This window comes from Marmota marmota, unplaced genomic scaffold, assembly GCF_001458135.2.
Source record: "Marmota marmota marmota unplaced genomic scaffold, marMar, whole genome shotgun sequence".
Lineage (NCBI taxonomy): Eukaryota > Metazoa > Chordata > Mammalia > Rodentia > Sciuridae > Marmota > Marmota marmota.
Genome location: NW_025999900.1, coordinates 36,942,328 through 36,960,779, shown reverse-complemented (window position 1 = coordinate 36,960,779; position 18,452 = coordinate 36,942,328). Strand labels below are relative to the sequence as shown.

At 38.0% G+C, this 18,452-nt stretch overlaps 1 gene segment (V, D, J or C); it reads left to right on the top strand.

Annotated features, from left to right (window-relative positions):
- The first annotated feature begins 12,849 nt into the window (after positions 1-12,849).
- Positions 12,850-13,460, top strand: LOC125615393. The segment is given in 2 exon segments: positions 12,850-12,964; positions 13,126-13,460. Coding segments are annotated over 2 exon segments (387 nt in total).
- Positions 13,461-18,452: the final 4,992 nt, after the last annotated feature.

Here is an 18,452-nt window from a genome sequence, read left to right as displayed (position 1 = left end):
TCTTATACTAGACAGATGCACCATAAACATACATTGGAGAAAAGATAGCCTCTTGAACAAATAGTGCTGGAAAGACTGGAAATTCATATGTAACAAATTGAAATCAGACCCCTATCTCTCACCCTGCACAAAACTGAACTCAAAGTGGATTTGGAACTACAAATTAGACCAGAGACCCTGAGCCTAGTAGAAGAAAAAGCAGGCCCAACTCTCCATCATGTTGGCTCAGGGACTGACTTCTTCAATAAAGCTCCTAATGAAAAAGAAGCAAAACCAAGAATCAATAAATGGGATGTTATCAAACTAAAAATCTTTTTCACAGCAATGGAAACAATCAATAACATAAACAGATAGCCTACAGAATGGGAGAAAATCTTTACCACCTGCACCTTGGATAGAGAATTAACCTCCAGGATATCCAAAAAACTAAACAAACTTAATGCCAAAAAAAATTGACTTAATCAATAAATGGACAAAGGAACTGAAGAGGCCCTTCACAGAAGAAGAAATATGAATGTTCAACAAATGTACAAAAAAATGTTCAACATCTCTAGCACTTAGAGAAATGCAAATTTATACTGAGGTTTTGTCTCACTCTAGTCAGAATGGCAATTATCAAGAATATAAGTAACAATAAATGTTGGTGAGGATGTGGAGAAAAAGGTATACTTATATATTGCTTGTGGGAATGCGCATTGTTACAACCACTCTGGAAAGCAGTATGGAGATTTCTCAGAAAAAATGGAATGGAACTTCCATTTGACCCAGTTATCCCACTCCTCAGTTTATACCCAAAGTTACAGCATATGTAGTGGTGTGGCTACATCAATGTTTATAGTAGCTCACCTCACAATAGCTAACCTATGGAACCTATTTAGGTGTCCTTCAAGAGATAAATGGATAAAGAAAATGTGATATATATATATCACCTTAAAGAAGAATGAAATAATGGCATTGCCAGTAAATGGATGGAACTGGAGATTATCACGCTAACTGAAATAAGCCAATCCCCTTAAAACCAAAGGATGGATGTTCTCTCTGATAGGAAAATGTTGATTCACAATAGGAGGAGAGGGTGGAGGTTCACTGGATTGGACAAGGTGAAGTGGGGGGACAAAGGGGAGATGGGAATGGGAAAGACAGTAGAATGAATCAGACATAACTTTCCTATTTTCATATATGATTCACCACCAGTGTAACTCCACATGATGTACACCCATAAAAATGGGACATTATATTCCATGTATATATGATATGACAAAATACATTCTGCTGTCAGAAAAAGAAAAAATAAAAAAAAATTAAAAAAAGAATCAGCTGCTTGGCTGACACTCACCTCAGATGAATTACGTCAGAACCCCCAGCAGCTGGGCCCTGGCATGCTGTGCTCCTCAGAGGTGTACATAATGTGTGGGCAGGAGAACCCTACAATTGGCAAATTCTTCAACCATAGCTGCTGGAGGCTCTTAGAGTTTCAGATGTGGTGCTGAGGCTCTTGTTTTAAGTTGCTTTTTATATTAAAAGCAATGTGAAATACCAGTGGAGGCTCAGCTGATCATTGGGCTACAGCCCTGGGGGCCTAAGAGCATTAAAATAGGAGCCACAAGTCTAAAGAAATAACAGATCAGTAACATTGAATAGTTTCTGATTAATGGATTTCCAAGTAAGATGATGTGCAGGGTCAAAATGAGCTTGTAAAAAAAAGACAACTATTCTTTAGAATTGCAAAGGACCAATTGACAGCTGACAAGTGTTTTAGAAAAGAAGACAGAGGCAGAGTTACATTACTGACTTGAGAGAATAGGTCAACAATCCACTGAGTTTCTAACCTTACCCACAAGGGGGTGCATCTTCTAAAACACACACACACACACACACACACACACTTTCCTGTTTCACTTCTGAGCTCACATGCATCTTTTCACTGAGACCTGAACCTTTTCTTACACTATGAAGTAAGATCCAAGGACTGCAGAGGATGTGGGGGGAAAGGTACACTGGTATATTACAGGTGGGACTACAAATTGGTGCAACCATTCTGGAAAGCAGTATGGAGATTCCTCAGAAAACTTGGAATGGAAACTCCATTTGACCCAGCTATCCCACACCTTGGTTTATACCCAAAGGACTTAAAATCAGCAGGCTACAATGACACAGTCACATCAATGCTTATAGTAGCTCAATTCACAATAGCTAAGCCATGGAACCAACTTAGGTGCCCTTCAAAAGGTGAATGGATAAAGAAAATGTGGTATATATACACAATTAAAAATTACTTAGCCACAAAGAAGAATAACATTATGGCATTTGCCAGTAAATTGATGGATATGAAGACTATCATGCTAAATGAAATAGCCAATCCCCCCAAAACCTAAGGCCAAATGTTCTCTCTGACATGCAGATTCTAACAAACAATGAGGATGAGGGGAGAATAGGAATTCACTGGACTAGACAAAGGGGAATGATGGGAAGGGAGCAGGGATGGGAATAGGAAAGACAGTAGAATTAATTCAACATAATCTTTCTATGTTCATATATGAATATGCCACCTATGAAATGCTACATCATGTACAACTGCAAGAATGAGATCTTAATTAGAATAAGTTATACTCCATGTGTGTATAATATATCAAAATTCACTCTACTATCTTGTATATCTAAAAAGAATAAATAAAATTCAAAGAATGATCATTTTAATAGAAATGATCTAGTTTCAACTTAATCCCCTTCAAAATACCAATGACATTAGAAAACTAATGAACTAGAAAAAGCAATCCTAAAATTCATATGGAAGCACAGAAGACCCCGAATCCTGAGTGAAAATTGCTGGAGACATCACATCATCTGACTTCAAATATCCCACAGAGTCATAGTAACAACAATTGTGTAGTATTGGTGTAAAAGCAGATGTAGACCAATGGAATAGATTAGAGGACCCAGAAAGAAACCCACAGTCTACAGCCAACTGGTTCTCAACAAAGGTGACAAAATACTCACTGTGGAGAAGGCAGCCGCTTCAACAAATGGAGCTGGTAAAACTGGACATCCACATGCAGAAGAATGAGACTAGATCCCCCTCTCCTACCCTTGACAAAATCAAGTCAAAATGAATCAAAGACCTTAATTTAGATCAGAACCTTTGAAACCACTAAAGGAAAGCAGGGGAAATAATTCAAGATATAGGCACAGGCAAGTATATTCTGAATAGCACTCCAATCGTTCATGAAATAAAATCAAGAATTGACAAATGGGATTATATCAAATTAAAAACCTTCTGCACAGCAAAGGTGTTGAGAGCCACAGACAAGTCAAGATGGCACCTGGCACTTTGCCAAGAGGAGTGGTTTGAGAATAATGCCAGTGAGCCATTAAGATGATAGAGATTCCTTAATGACTGACTGCTGTGTCTAGATTATGTCAATTTAAGCTGTGTGTAATCATTAAGATGCTGATTACTTATTGGTTGACTGCTGTATCTAGTTTATGTTAATTAAGTTAAGCTGTGTGTAATTATTAAGATGATGAGGATTCCTTAATGACTGATTGCTGTATCTAGATGTTAATTGAAACAAGCTGTGTATTAAGTTATGTATATATACCCTTGCTGTCCTACAATAAAGCGGCTTCCACTCCTGCTGTATCACCTTCATAAGTTGCTCGTCAACCCCCCCCCCCCGGTCATTTTGCCCAGCCAGGCTGTGGCACAAAGGAAACAATCAATAGAGTGAAGAGTGTAGGCACAACATGCAGAATGGGAAAAACTTTTGACAGCTATTCACTTCACAGGGGATTAATATCCAGAATATACAAAGAACTCCCGGAGTTCTCAATAACAGAATAAGCAATTCAGTCCATAAATGGACAAATCATCTGAACAGATACTTCTCAAAAGAAGTACCAATGGCCAGTGTTGCAAGTCCTCCATGGGCTGTATGTGTGAGCTATGCGCATTGGAGCAATATGAGCGGACAGGTATGGCATTGCATGCTGATTGGGCTTTGCAACTCAAAAGCACCTTTACTCTCACTCTGCCTGTGATCCCACACAGCACCTGAGATGGGTATGACTTTCCAAGATGTCAGTCAATCTGCTGACCACAGAACATCAGGAAGCAAGATTCCACCTTTTGAAACCCTATCCCCTGCTTTATTTGGTGAAGAATATTCCATCAAAGCTCCTTTGTGTGTTGCCCCTATAAAATAAAGAGATCCCTGGTACATGCTCTCCCTCTTTCCAGCTCTGTCCAATGTGGAAGCTGACCCTTAAGATCGCAGCGCAGTCCTATCCTCAACCTGAGAAACTCATGTCCCTGTGTTGCGTGATTTGTTTGCCGTTTTCTTAGTTTAATGTTGCAGTCTGCTCCTTTAAGCTCAGCTCATCTCGTCAGAGCAGGCAGCTGGAAAAAGGCCAGTAAACACAGGGAGAAATGGTTAACCTCTTCAGCCATCAGGGAAACAGAAATCAAAACTGCATTGAGATTCTTCCTTATCTCAGAATGGATATTATCAAATAAAACACAACAGAACAAAATAATAACAACAAGCACCACCAAGACCATCACAAATGCTAACAAAGATGGGAGAAAAAGGAACCTTCATATGTTGGGAAGAAATTGGTGGTGAAATGTAAACTACTACAGCCACTGTGGAAAATAGTGTGGAGAATCCTGAAAAAACTAAAAACAGGATCCAGGTAAAGTCACATACAAAGAGACACCCGAATGCCTATCTCCACTATCCACAATAGCCCAGCTATGGAACCAGCCTAGGTGCCCATCACTGGAAGAAGCCATAAAGAAAACATGGTGTGTATACACAATGGATTTTTTAAAAAATAGAACTTCATAGTTATACAGAGAAGTGGGTTCATCCTGATAAACTCTTACATGCATGGAAATAGATTTTGGTTCATGATCCCCCCTTTTTGGCTCCGCTCCCTACACTCTCCTCCCTTTCTCCTTCCTCTGCTCTACTAGGCTTCCTTAAACTCATCTATTGATTTGTATTTGGTTCTTTGTGAAATCTCATCTTTCCCTCCCCCTTCCCTTTTTTTACTCTAGCTTCTACATATGAGAGAAAACATTTGGCCTTTGTGTTTCTGAGTTTGGCTGATTTCACTTAGCATGGTATTTTATTCTTTTTAGTGGCTGAGTAGAACCCCATTTTGTGTGTGTGTGTGTGTGTTTCTCACAATTTCTTTTGTTTATTTTTTCTTTTTCTTTTCTTTTTTAATTTGTTCTAATTAGTTATACATGACAGTAGAATGCACTTTGACATATTGTACACAAATGGAACACAACTTCTACTTCCTCTGGCTGTACGTGGTAGAGTCACAGGGGTAGTGTAATCATACATGTAAATAGGTTAATAATGTTTGTCTCATTCCACTGTCCTTCCCATCCCTACAGCCTCTCCTCTTGCCTCACTTCCCTCTGCACAATCCAAAGTTCCTTTATTCTTTCCTACCCTGCCCCCCATTATGTATCAGCATTCACTTATCAGAGAAAATATTCAGTCTTTGAATTTTGGATTTGGCTTATTTCACTTAGCATGCTATTCTCCAGCTCCATCCATTCACCTTCAAAGTCCATGATTTCATTCTCTTTAATATTGAGTGATATTCTGTTGTGTATATCTACCACATTTTCTTTATCCTTTCATTGGTTGAAGGGCATCTAGATAGAGCACCTAATACTTGAACATGATAATAAATGATTATATTATTGTGTTTATGTAAAATGGTTTGTTTTTATTTCCATGAAATCTAAGCAGTCATTTTCTTTTCTGACTGTCTGCATCTTTTGCATCAAGGAATTCATAGTGAGTGGGGCTGGGTTGAGTGACAGCTGAGGACTTGGTTGGTCTTCAGTGACCTGTGTTGATGGTTTCAGTCCACCAGGGGGCACCCCAGGCTACACGAGGAATGACTTTTCTGAAGATCTCAGTGAGCTGAACAGAGAGAGGAGACCAGAGAACATGGGATCCAGTCAGGTCAGAGGCAGGGGGCAGGGGGTGCTGGTGTAAATTCATCTCAGGTCTTCAGCTCTTCCATTCTATATAAAACCTCAGAAGGCTGGAGCCCATTTTTATATTCACTGTAGCCCTTCTGTGTAAATCCATTGGGAGAGTGACTTTCTGAGCAGAGGGGAGGGAACTGGAATTTTCCTGGGCACTCCGAACATAGAAGCTTGATAGAAATTATCCCCATCGTCTATTTTCATTAATTTTTTATGAATAAAATTCCCCAAATTTGATGATCTAGAAATTATTCTAATAAACCTGATATTCAGTCTTTTCCTGTACCTTCTCTGGGAATAGAAGAACATGAATAAATAGATGAGAAGAATAATAGGGAAAAAAAAAACAGAACAAAACTAGAAGAAGAAAAGGGAGAGGACACTATTAACTTGTGTCATGGTCAGAGTCCAGAGTCTGCTGAGTATAGGGAAAGGGTTGGATAGGAAAAGGGGAAAGGTAGAGAATAAACAGGGTAGACATCATACACATAATCTGTTTTTATTTTAATTAACCTAAATCTTGTTGCAAATGTTTCCTATGCAGATCACTATTTTTTGGTGGTTGAGGAGTACCGGGGATTGAACTCAGGGGCACTCAACCACTGAGCTACATCCCCAGTTCTATTTTATATTTTATTTAGAGTCAGGGTCTCACTGAGTTGCTTAGTGCCTAGCCTTTACTATGGATGACTCTGAACTCTCCTGCTTCAGCCTCCTGACCTGCTGGGATTACAGGCGTGCACCACTGTGCCCAGCAGATGATGATATTTTGATTTCAAGAAATTATGTTTATTTATTAATTTTATATAATTAATTTCTGAAAATTACTGTCAAACTATCTAACATGAGCAATGGGCTTACTCTTCCTGTAATTCTTACAGGCTCTACTTAGTTTGCTGTTAGGGGGCAGGACAGAGCTCAGATGTGACTGGTGCTCAGGGAGTCAGGTGGAACCTGTTGCCTAGGAACAAGCTTGTCTGGCCCAAGACCTGACACCTGCAGAGCAGGGAGAAGCCCCAGCAGCCAGGCCAGCAGCCATGCAGAGGGGACTGGGGGCTCTGCTGGGGCTTCTGTGGGTGCAGCTTTGCTGTGAGTCGGGTTCCTCCCAGATGGGGCTGGGGGTGTCCTAGGGCTGACAGTGTGAGGGAGGGCAGGGAGAGCTGGCACCAAGCCCCCTCCCTGTCCTCCATCCTCATGGTGTTTCCTGGGATATTCTGCAGGTTTGTAAACTGGTCATGGATTCCCCAGTGACACCAGCTGTGTTTGCTTTTCTCTTTCCAAGCAGGGGTGAGAGGGCAGCAGGTGGAACAGAGTCCTTCAGTCCTGAGGCTCCAGGAGGGAACCAGCCCTACTCTGAGGTGCAATTTTTCCACCACCATGGACAGTGTGCAGTGGTTCCGACAGAAACTTGGGGGCGGCCTCATCAGTCTATTTTTCCTGGCTTCAGGGACAAAGCAGGAGGGAAGGCTAAAGGCAACAGCGGATGCTAAGGAGCGCTACAGCACCCTGCACATCTCCACCTCTCAGCTTAATGACTCAGGCACCTACATCTGTGCAGTGAGGCACAGTGCTCCCAGGGGACCTGCAGCCTGTCCCCAAACTGTAGCTGCACCTGCAGCCACAGCCAGTGCCTCAGGGAGGACTTTCCCAGCAGCCTCTGCAGAGCTATGGGTGTCCTGATTCATGTCACAGCCCTGTTACTTCTTCTAAATGGAGACTTCTCAGCAGTGTCATCACACTTGGGTTGGACCCTTTTCCTCCTAGAAACATTTTGCAGGAAAAATTTCTAAAAAGGAAACACTGAAACTGATGAGGATGTAAGGACCCAAGGTACTGTTAAAACATATCCTCTTAGCTTATAAATGACATCTATAAATTACTGTGATGAAAAAGACTTGATTGTTTAACAAAATTCAAAAGGGATGTCTCAATGCATTTTAGCAAATAGAAGATAGTTCAATTTCCAGGAGAAAATGTGCACTTTTTCTCTCTTTCTCTATGTCTCTATGTACATGTATATATTTGTTCTCAATGTTAGTATTCAGATTTTTCACTCCTGAAACCCATAACATATATAAAACTCCTACCTGTCTTGGAGTATTAGGCACTCTATCTAGGTTGTTACATATATGACTCTAGTACTGACAATATTTGTTTACTTTGCACACAAACCAGAAAAGAGCAGAAGTGATTTCCCTGAATTCCTAACTTGTAAAGTTGGGGTGGGATTCCCCCTCAGAAATCTGACAACAGAGCTTGTGCTTTGAGCTAGCTAGTGTAGAAGACTCAAAAATGTAGATAATTTTAAACTATGTTCACATACATCACTGATGAAAATATTCTTTTAATTCTAAATAGCATCCTTTAAGGGAAAACTGCTGAAACTTTTCCTTTTGTTATATGAAAATCCACTGCTCTTCCTTGCATTTGTGAATGAATCTGTTACTCATGATTTTCTGACCTCATTTAGGGTCTGGGAAAGGGAGGAAAAATCTTCCAGCACTACCCCCAAAGCTACTTTCATCTGCCATCGTCACATGCCAAGACTTCTCATAACCAGCCACAAAGTTTAAACCTGCATTTGGATCAATTACAATGTGAATCGAATTTCCACCTTGCTGTCTTTTATGTTAACATAAGGGATCAACTAGGAAGCAGTAGGACCCTGAGATTAAGGCAAAGACATTTAGACAATTCCAGTGATGCTGGAAGCAGGATCAGCTTTCTGGGCATGTGACCTGTAAGGTTTCACAGGGCCTGCCACTCAGAAAGGGGCAGATGCTTGATTTAATGTTTGGTTATTGCTGTCTTGCAGTTCTTAATAATTTTGTCTTTGAAAGTATGTTTTGTAACTGAAGTCTGTTAAGAGGATGGAGCATGTGCATGAGCAGAGGAGATTCATGGGGCTCTAGGACAGGAGCACATGGAAGTTCATATTTAAGGGCACAGTTGTTCCACCCATTCCAAGTGCAGGGGCCCACTATAGGCTTTCTGGTGCTCTGCAGGTCCTCAAAGTGTGTGGTAATATACATTTTTAGTAAATTTGTACAAAATGAAAACATAAAAATGTACATTGCAATAAAACATTTAGGAGAATTGTTAGAATCCTTGGAAAAATTTAGAAACTCTAATTTTGAAAATTGAGGCTGCATTTCACAAGGAATATCTATGGACTTAGAAACAGAAATTAAATGTAATGATAGCTACTTGATAAAGAATAATGTTTTCATGTGAAATTTTGAATGAACCAATTATTAACACAGAAGATAACCTCAATATTAATTTCACTGGAACTGAAGGAACAGTGATGGGATGCATAGACAAGCATTATTTACTATACACAAATCATCAAGTTTCTTTCAGTTTCTACAAATTACAGAAAATGCTAGCAGAAACATTAAAATGCTGCCCTACAAATCAAATTGCAGAACAATCCAGAAATATCTTATGGTCAAGATATAATATTTACAAAATAACATCAGTTATTGTTTATATAAGCTTATGGCACAAAGTGTTTTTTGTACTTTGTAAGTTGGTGTTGCTACTTGTGTATCATTGCAAACCCTATTGTGTTTATAAATAATATAATATTTTGTAAAGCAGATTTTGTATTATTTTACTCACTTGCAATTTTCCATGCTTTTTGAACAATGGACTCCAAATTTTCATTTTGCATTGGGTCCCACAAATTTACAACCAGCCGTGGTTGGGAATCTTGGTCCCCCAAGGTATACTTGGAAGGAGGGCACTTTGAAGTCAGAAAGAGATTGGGATGTTTGAGGAAGTGTTTTTTTCTCAGGTTTGTTTGTGTTTTCTTCCTACAGGAATAACACGTTACAGAAGTAAGTATAAGAGATCTTTAGGAAGGACCATTCTGTTCATGGAGAATGCTCAGTCATGGAGTTACCCTCAGATCACTATCTATAATAGTTCTATGCTTAGTAAAGTCCCAACTTATTCCATTATACTGTGGATGTAGTCTTTCCTTGATCTGGCATCCCTTATTGATGTTACAGGAGTAATGGAAACCCAGAGAGGGACTCATCCTGAGGATCCTGTTTATTTCTGCTTCTGAAGAGGCCCAAGAACTGTTTAAAGGAACTTCAGACATAGTAGGTTGCATGTGAACATGAAAATGGTGCTGGACACCCCACTCACAGTCTCATACCACCCCACGCCTCACACACCCAGTCCTTAATGAACAATTTCTCTGTTAAATAGTGTAAAAAAGTTTCAGAGCCAGAAAAACCTGTAGAAATCCTTCAATGAACTTCATTTTACAAAGGCAGAAACAATGTGCAAGGTGCTAGTATAAAACAGCTAGAGAATGGGTGGAATTAGAAGGAAATGATATTTTCTTACTTCTCCTTAGCATATTTTTCTCACTTCTCCTGTCCCATTTCTGTAGAACCAGATTGCTGAGCAAAGAGAAACTCTCCCATGGATCCCAGGCTTCATGAGTTTTGCAGTGTGGGTCTGGGAAAGCCTTGGTTCAAACAGTTTGACTTGCAAAATAGAGAGCTCAAAATTGTAAAAATGACACTTCAGGGACTAAAGGAGACTCAAGTTGAACTAGTTTTTCTACCATCACCTCAGTCCACCACACACTGCAGCTGTTGAAGTGAGCAAGTGGTGGGCCATCCTCAACATCCAGACGAGTCTAAGGCCTTTCCTAAAATGAGTAATCCTAGGTGGACAGGTCTTGGAAGAGGGACACCAACATAATGAGATCACTCAAACACTGTCAGCAAAAATGGTCAGTGAAATCCAGAGACTAAGGGGAGGGAACCCTGTTCTTCTGCAACTGAGAGTCTGTGAAGATGCTAGAAAAATCCTTTTCTTTGTGCCATAACTGAAAAGGGTAAGCATTGACCTAAAGTGTCTGCATCTAGCTGGGGAGGGTTGCACATGCCTGTAGGAGGTGGGGGCAGGAGGATCACAAGTTCAATGCCAGTCTCAACAATTTAGCAAGACTGTAAATAATTTAGTGAGACTCTAGGTAATTTAGCAAGACTGTCTAAAAGTAAAAAAAAAAAAAAGTATCCAGCAAGACTGTAAATTATTTATTGAAACTCTAGGTAATTTAGTGAAACCCTATCTCAAAGTAAAAAAAAAAAAAAAAATGTAAATCTGAGAAAGGGGAAATTCACCCAAGGAAGGATTTAATAATTCTATCATTTGTTGAATGAGTGATAAAATAGAAGAATCTTAGAATAGAAACACACACACACACACACATATACACACACATATATATAGTATATAAACACATAACATATGTTATATATAATATTTTATGTATGAACACATAGTATACATAATATATGCATAACATATTTTGTATATACACATATATATTTTGAGTTGAGGGTTTTCATCACAGCTGTACTTAATCTTTAAGCTTGTGAGAGGTGACCAAGTGATTAGATTTATTTTCTATAGATCTTGAGTACTAGTGAGTACACGTACAGGAAAGAGGCCTTGACTTCTGAAATGAGGTCATCTTCTTTGGGCAGAAACTATTGATTATGGTTAGTTCTTGAGGTCTGTTTCCCATTTGTACTATCCTATAGCAGACACAAGCAGTAGTTAGGCTTCCCTGGATAGAAACAATCAGAAAATATCAAATTAAAGCATATGAGAAAAGGTCTTTGGCAGAGGGAGATAACCCTAAAAATTTATAGAACTGAAGGATTCTTATAATGTTTGGGGGAAAGAACTTTGTAGTGGAAAGTGGGAGAAAAATCATTGGTCAAGACAGCAGAAATCCATGCCAGGAAGATTGGCTCATGATTTAGAGGAAATTCCAGTGAAGATATGTCAGTCATTGAATTTAAGGACATATAGTATGTTTTGGGAGCAGAAAATGAAAGCACATCAAGAATAAACTTACATGTGGTCATATATTTTGAATCTGTAGCCTGATGTTTTTTGAGAATCTCTACTCTTTCTTTCAGGACTTTGCAGAACACAACTCACATGGCAATATAAAGATTTCTTCATTCATTTCATATTTCTCATTGTAAATCAACCCCATCTATGGGTTTAACATTCCTAAAGGGTGGAATATTAATAACTATAGAACTTATCTCCCTGCTTCCTTACTTTTGAACTTGATCATTAGTTTTTTATCATCTTTGCTGAGGGAAGACACCATGGTTTGATTGTTGGTACTGTCCATTTTTTTGAGTTGCAAGTCATGGGCAAGATCAGGCTTGGACTTGTCACTTGGAGAAAATATGCATTTTAATATTAATTGCATCAATATGCAATGAAATATCCAGTAGTCTTCTTTCTCTAATCCTTGGATTACACGTTGCTTTAAGAAAAAGATTGTCTTTGTAACAGAAAAATCTCAAAGGCAGATTTGGTTGAAAAGGAAAGTATTATATTTTTCCTTGTGAACATGAATCATGGTGCTTCCTTGATTTCAAACATGTAAACTGAGCCCATCATTGTATAAACACCAATAGCATCTACATTTTTCCAGTTTATTAAAAATGACCCAGTAGTGTGCACAAATATCAATATTGATATCTATATACTTATTTTGCATTCGATTTTTTATCTGAGACTTTCTTTATTATATATATTGCTGCATTTATGCGTCTGAATCACCCATGGGGAAAGAGAAGACCACTTAACCTGAGAGTTCAGTAGTTAGTGATGTGACCACAAGGTGGCAGTCTACCCCAGCTGGTGCAGAAAAAGTGGTGGGTTCATTGAAATGAACTCTGAAGAAAGAGGTTTATAGTAGAAGCGGAACCTTTTTCTTATTGGTTGAGTAGTCAATATGAGAAGCTGCTATAATTGTTAGAGATAGAAAGTAACAACCTGATAACAGAAATAGCTCTCCTGGCTAGATATATCAAGTCTATGGTCCAAAGGGAAGAACAATGAAGACATTGATTTATGCTTTATTCGTATTCTTGTGGCTGCATCTGAGCTGTGAGTTTAGGACTAGGGGATAATAGAGATTCTACTGGATGTTCTTTTGATGTCCAGGGAGAAGACTGGCTTTATTCAGAGCTCCTCCATATCCTGTAGAAAAAGAAAATTCTAGAGAGTAATAACCTGACAACCTTCTTGTTTTTCTTTTTCTTTCCCAGTGGTCAGCCAAGGAGAGAAGGTGGAGCAGCATCCTTCTACTCTGAGTGTCCAGGAGGGAGACAGCACTGTTATCAACTGTACTTATTCAGACGGTGCTTCAACCTACTTCCCTTGGTATAAGCAAGAAGCTGGAAAAGGTCCCCAGCATATTATAGACATTCGTTCAAATAAGGAGATAAATCAAATCCAAAGATTCATTGTTGTGTTGGATAAGAAAGCCAAACACTTCTCCCTGAACATCACAGCCACCCAACCTGGAGACTCAGCTGTCTACTTCTGTGCAGCCGATGCACGATGCTTCCCAGACACCTGCAGCCTGTACTCAAACTTGTGACTGGGCTGAGCCTCACCTGCTTCCTTTTTGGCAAAGACCTTCTAGTGTTGCTTTTTCCACATTGTTTTTTTTTGCAAGTGGAAACTAGCCTATAGGCATTCAAAGTATATAATACATACAGTAGGTTCAAGATGACCCAGAGAGGGTCAGAACATTTTGTTAGCTGATTGTTACTTGATGGATTCCTATTTTTTCTATTTTATTGTACATATTTAAAGTACACAATGTGATGTTTTGATATACATATGCATTGTGAAAGTGAATGTAGGTGAAGTGATGTGAGATGAAGAGGGCAAGGTGTGGCACAGAACTTCATGCCCACTCTGGGCTCCTCATACCCAGGCACCCTCACATCTTCAGCAATCCTAAAGCTGCACATAATGGATTCTTCCAGGGAAATAATGATGCTTTGTTTTGCAAGCCAGGTTTTAAAGATGAATTAACATTTGCTATTTTGACTCATCTTCTATAAATATCCCTTTAGTATCACAATCCTTTTCAGATATGGGCTACTGACTCTTTAGAAAATTATATTTGTTATTTTTCTGATTAGAAAACACTACATGCTAAACATAGAAAATATGTAAAATATAATATATGAAATTCCTTATTCTATACCCTGATAAGTGTTGCTGATATTTAGTCAAAGGTTACAATGCAGTAGATAGATAGAATCATCACGTTTGGAGATGTAATATAAAATCTAAGGACTATAGTTAATAAGAGTATACTGTGCTAAATAGATTTTTAGCTATTGTCAACTCTACAAAAAATTATTTAAGATGATAGATCTGTAAATTTGTTTCACTATATAACCACTTCATTACCTATGTGTATCCTATAATATCCTGTTGTAAATCTTGAATATACACAACAAAATTAACTTAAAGAAACATATTATTTCTTTCTACTTATTTATGTCTTTCTTTCTTGATAAAGTTCTATTGTTTTGAGATGATTAAATTTATTCCTAGACATTTATTTTTATTGCTTCCTTATAATTCTTTCTGGTGTGTATGAGAAAATTTTTACATATATCTACTGACTACCTTATTAAACTCTTACTAGTAGATTACAGAAAGAATTTGGATTAATGGTGTATTTACTGATAGCTTTTACAGAGATTTCTGTTCTGATAGTCTTTGATGTGCTATTGTGCCAAGGCATGTGTGTTTCAAGGATCCTGGGTCAGTGTTTATCTTCTGTGGACTGTCTGCTTATGGAGACCCTCTGAATAAGTTTACTTAAAATCTTTAAAGTGAGTTATATTTTAATTCTTGTAATTTAAGTATGGAGAATGTCATGCTAGTTGCTAAATTCAACTGAGATTCAAATCCTTGTACTTTATCCACTGATCTGGTAGTAAAGATTTCCTAATGAGTTCATTGCCATAAGATTCAGAGGCAGAATTTCTCTGGCATTTTTTTCTGATTACCAAACCTTCAGGGTTTAGGTCACATGATGGCTGATTAAATGAGAGGCCAGAAAAAGCAAACTATTGGCATGTTGATGAAAGGGTTTATCATGTTAATTAAGTTTAAGAAAGTGTGGAGTATGTATGGTTTGGGAGTCACATGTGACTAGAAATGGTCAGTTCACAGCAAGACACATATGACTTTGTGTGGGGGAAGACTGCAGGCCCAGGAGAGTCAAGGGTAACCACGGTTCATAGACCACAGGACTTCAGGGGTATCTCATACAGCAATAAATGGGCAAATGAATAGACAGACACTTTTCAAAAGAAGAGGTAATAATAGCCAATAATTATATATGAAAAAATATAAACACCTTTAACTTTCAGGGAAATGGAATTTAAAACTACATTGACATTCCATCTCACCCTAGTCAGGATGGCAATCATCAAGATTATAAAAACAAATCCTAGTGGCTCAGGAGGCAGAGGTAGGAGGGTTGCTAGTTCAAAACCAGTCTTAGCAAATTAGAGAGGCTGTAAGCAACTTAGTGAGACCCTATTTCAAAATAAAAAAATATAAAAAATAATTTTAAAGAAAGGGGTGGGAATGTGGTTAAGCATCCCTGAGTTGAGTCCCTGGTACTCCTGCCCCACCACATACCAAATTACAAACACAGTAAATGTTGGTGAGGATGTGAAGAAAAGGGACTCACTGTTGTGCTGTTGGTAGGAAAGCTGCTATGGAGATCACTATGGAGGGTCCTCAAGAAACTAGAATTACCATAAGATCCAGCTATACCACTCCTGAGTATATCCATTAGCATACCATTCAGATACCTACATATCCATCTTTATTGCACCACAATTCATAGTAGCCAAGTTATGTAATCAGCGTAGGTTTCTGTCAATTGATATATGGGAAGAATGAAATCATATTATTTGCAGGAAAATTGATGAAACTAGAGAGCATAATGTTAAATGGAATACACCAGGCTCAGAAAGGAAAGTATTGCATAATTTCACTCATATGTGGGATACAGACAAAAAAGAGAGGAATTAGAGAAGAGGAAGAGAATCTGGGGAGAAGAGGGTAAGAAAGACTAATAGAAGGTAGGTATGATTCACATGGTTTTTGCTTATAAGAATATGCCACAATGATTTAGTCAGAGTGGCAGTTATAATTCAAGCAACAATAAGTGCTGGCGAGTATGTGGAGGAAAAGGTACACTCAAACATTGATGGTGGGACTGTAAACTGGTGCAACCAACATGGAAAGTAGTATGGAGATTCCTTAAAAAACTTTAAATGGAACCACAATTTGATCCAGCTATCTCACTCCTCAGTCTATACTCAAAGGACTTAAAAATGGCATAATAAAGTGACACAGCCACATCAATGTTTATAGCAGCACAATTAACAATAGCCAAACTGTGGAATCAACCTGAATGCCCTTCTATAGATGAATGGATAAAACAATTGTGGTATATATACACAATGGAATATTACTCATCATTAAAAGAGAATAAAATTATGACATTTGCAGGTAAATGGGTGAAGTTGGACAGTATTATGCTAAGCAAAGTATGCTAATCCCCCCAAACCAAAGGCCAAATGTTTTCTCTGGTATGTGGATGCTGATCCATAAAGTGGGGGGACCTTGGATGAGTGGAGGAAATTTAGATTGGGCAAAGGGGAGGAGGTGAGGAGGGAGCATGGAGGTATGAAGGATGGTGAAATGAGACAAACATCACTACCCTAGGTACATGTATGATTGCATGAATGGTGTGACCCTACTTTGTGTACAACCAGAGAAGTGAAAAACTGTGCTCCATTTATTACAATGAATTGAGAAGCATTCTGCTGTCATGTATAACTGATAGAACAGGTAAAAATAAAATAAAAAAAAATGACATAATGAAAGACATTAATCTATATAATTAAAATACACTAAGAAGATGCCTGATATAGTAATAATTTCAGTTTTAATAATCTATTTGTTGTTTCCAAATTTTCAGAGGATAGTGAGGTGATATTAAAAAATGGAGTTCCTGAGTGAGGGCAAAGCCTTGCATAACTGTCCCAGAAAATTATTCTTCATATGAATTGAAGTGTCACAGGCAGGGAACACAAAACCTAATTGATTTTTGTCCATTGCAAGTGCTATTGCTTTCTGACAGGAAAGTGCTTCGACTTATGTACAAAATAAAAACTGTATACTCAGAAACTGTACAGGAATGTACAGAAATTTTATAAAATCCTTGGGAAATATTTATTTATTTCCTTACTTTTTGATGCTGGGGATTGAACCCAGGGCCTTAAGCATTCAAGGCAAGCACTCCACTGAGCTATATTCCCAGCCCTGGGAGATAGTGAAAGTGTTTCATAGGACTCTCTCCTTGTTAATGTCCCATCTTTACAGTTTTTATGGATTTTTCTTTTGTTCTAGGAAAGGCACGAACTGGCCACATCCTCTGCTATGCTGGGAAAGTTTTCCTAGAAATGTTCATTTAATGGTGCAGTCAACATGTCCCTATTGTGATGTGTTATCTCTGGGGACTTAAGCAGTCACTGGTGATCAGTTGGCTCCTCCAGGGGTTCTTTCTCACAATGCTATATCTTGTCTCCATCAATAAAACTAATCAATCATCCTTTTATAGTGTTTCTTTACAAACATGGGGTTCAAATTTTATAAAAAATTGCAAAATATAACAAATGCTCATAAAAGCATATAAAAGCTACAAACAATGCATATATGTTATTTTCATGTATGCAAACTTAAGATCATAATATCCTTATCAATATTGTCTATAAAGATGTGTTTCTGTTCTATCTATGTATCAATTTATTTTCAGGCATTAGTTTATGCGTTTGTAGAGAATGACAATTCCAACCTCTTCAGGCAAGCAGCTAGGCTGGAAACCCAGAAAACTGATTTTGCAGTTCAGGTTTGAAGACCATCTAGAGGCAAATTTTCTTTGATAAGTGGGGTTCAACTGATAAGTGGGGTTCACCCACACCATAAAGAGTAATCTGCTTTACTCAAACTATTCATTTAAATGTTAATATCTCTTAAGAATGTCATCTCAGTGACATCTAGAAAAGTTGTAGAACAAATATTAGGGCATTTTGGCCTAGCCAAAAACTCTAGTAATTTTCTTCTGAAAGCCTACTTTGTTTTATCTAAATATAATGTATAAGTATTCTTTTGATTTTTCAATGGTATATATTTTTCCTTTATTTAGGTATCAATCTCTTTGTGCACTAAACCTCAAACTTACAATAAATATACTCACATCTACACTTCCACCTGTTCATTGGCTTCCTATTTGACTGAGAAAATAGAAACAATAAAATGGGAATATTCAAAAGCTTCAATACTTTCCACTTAAGAGCATTGTGCTCAGACACACTTTTTTTTCCTCCTTAGAATGTAATTGCATGATTCTCAGCACATATTACTAAACCTGACAAACAGTAAGCCTTTAAAAAATTGTTAAATAAGTCTTTATTGAATGACTAATTGAAATATATTACTATCACTACTAGAAGAAAAATCACCATTCACTTATTCAGTAAAA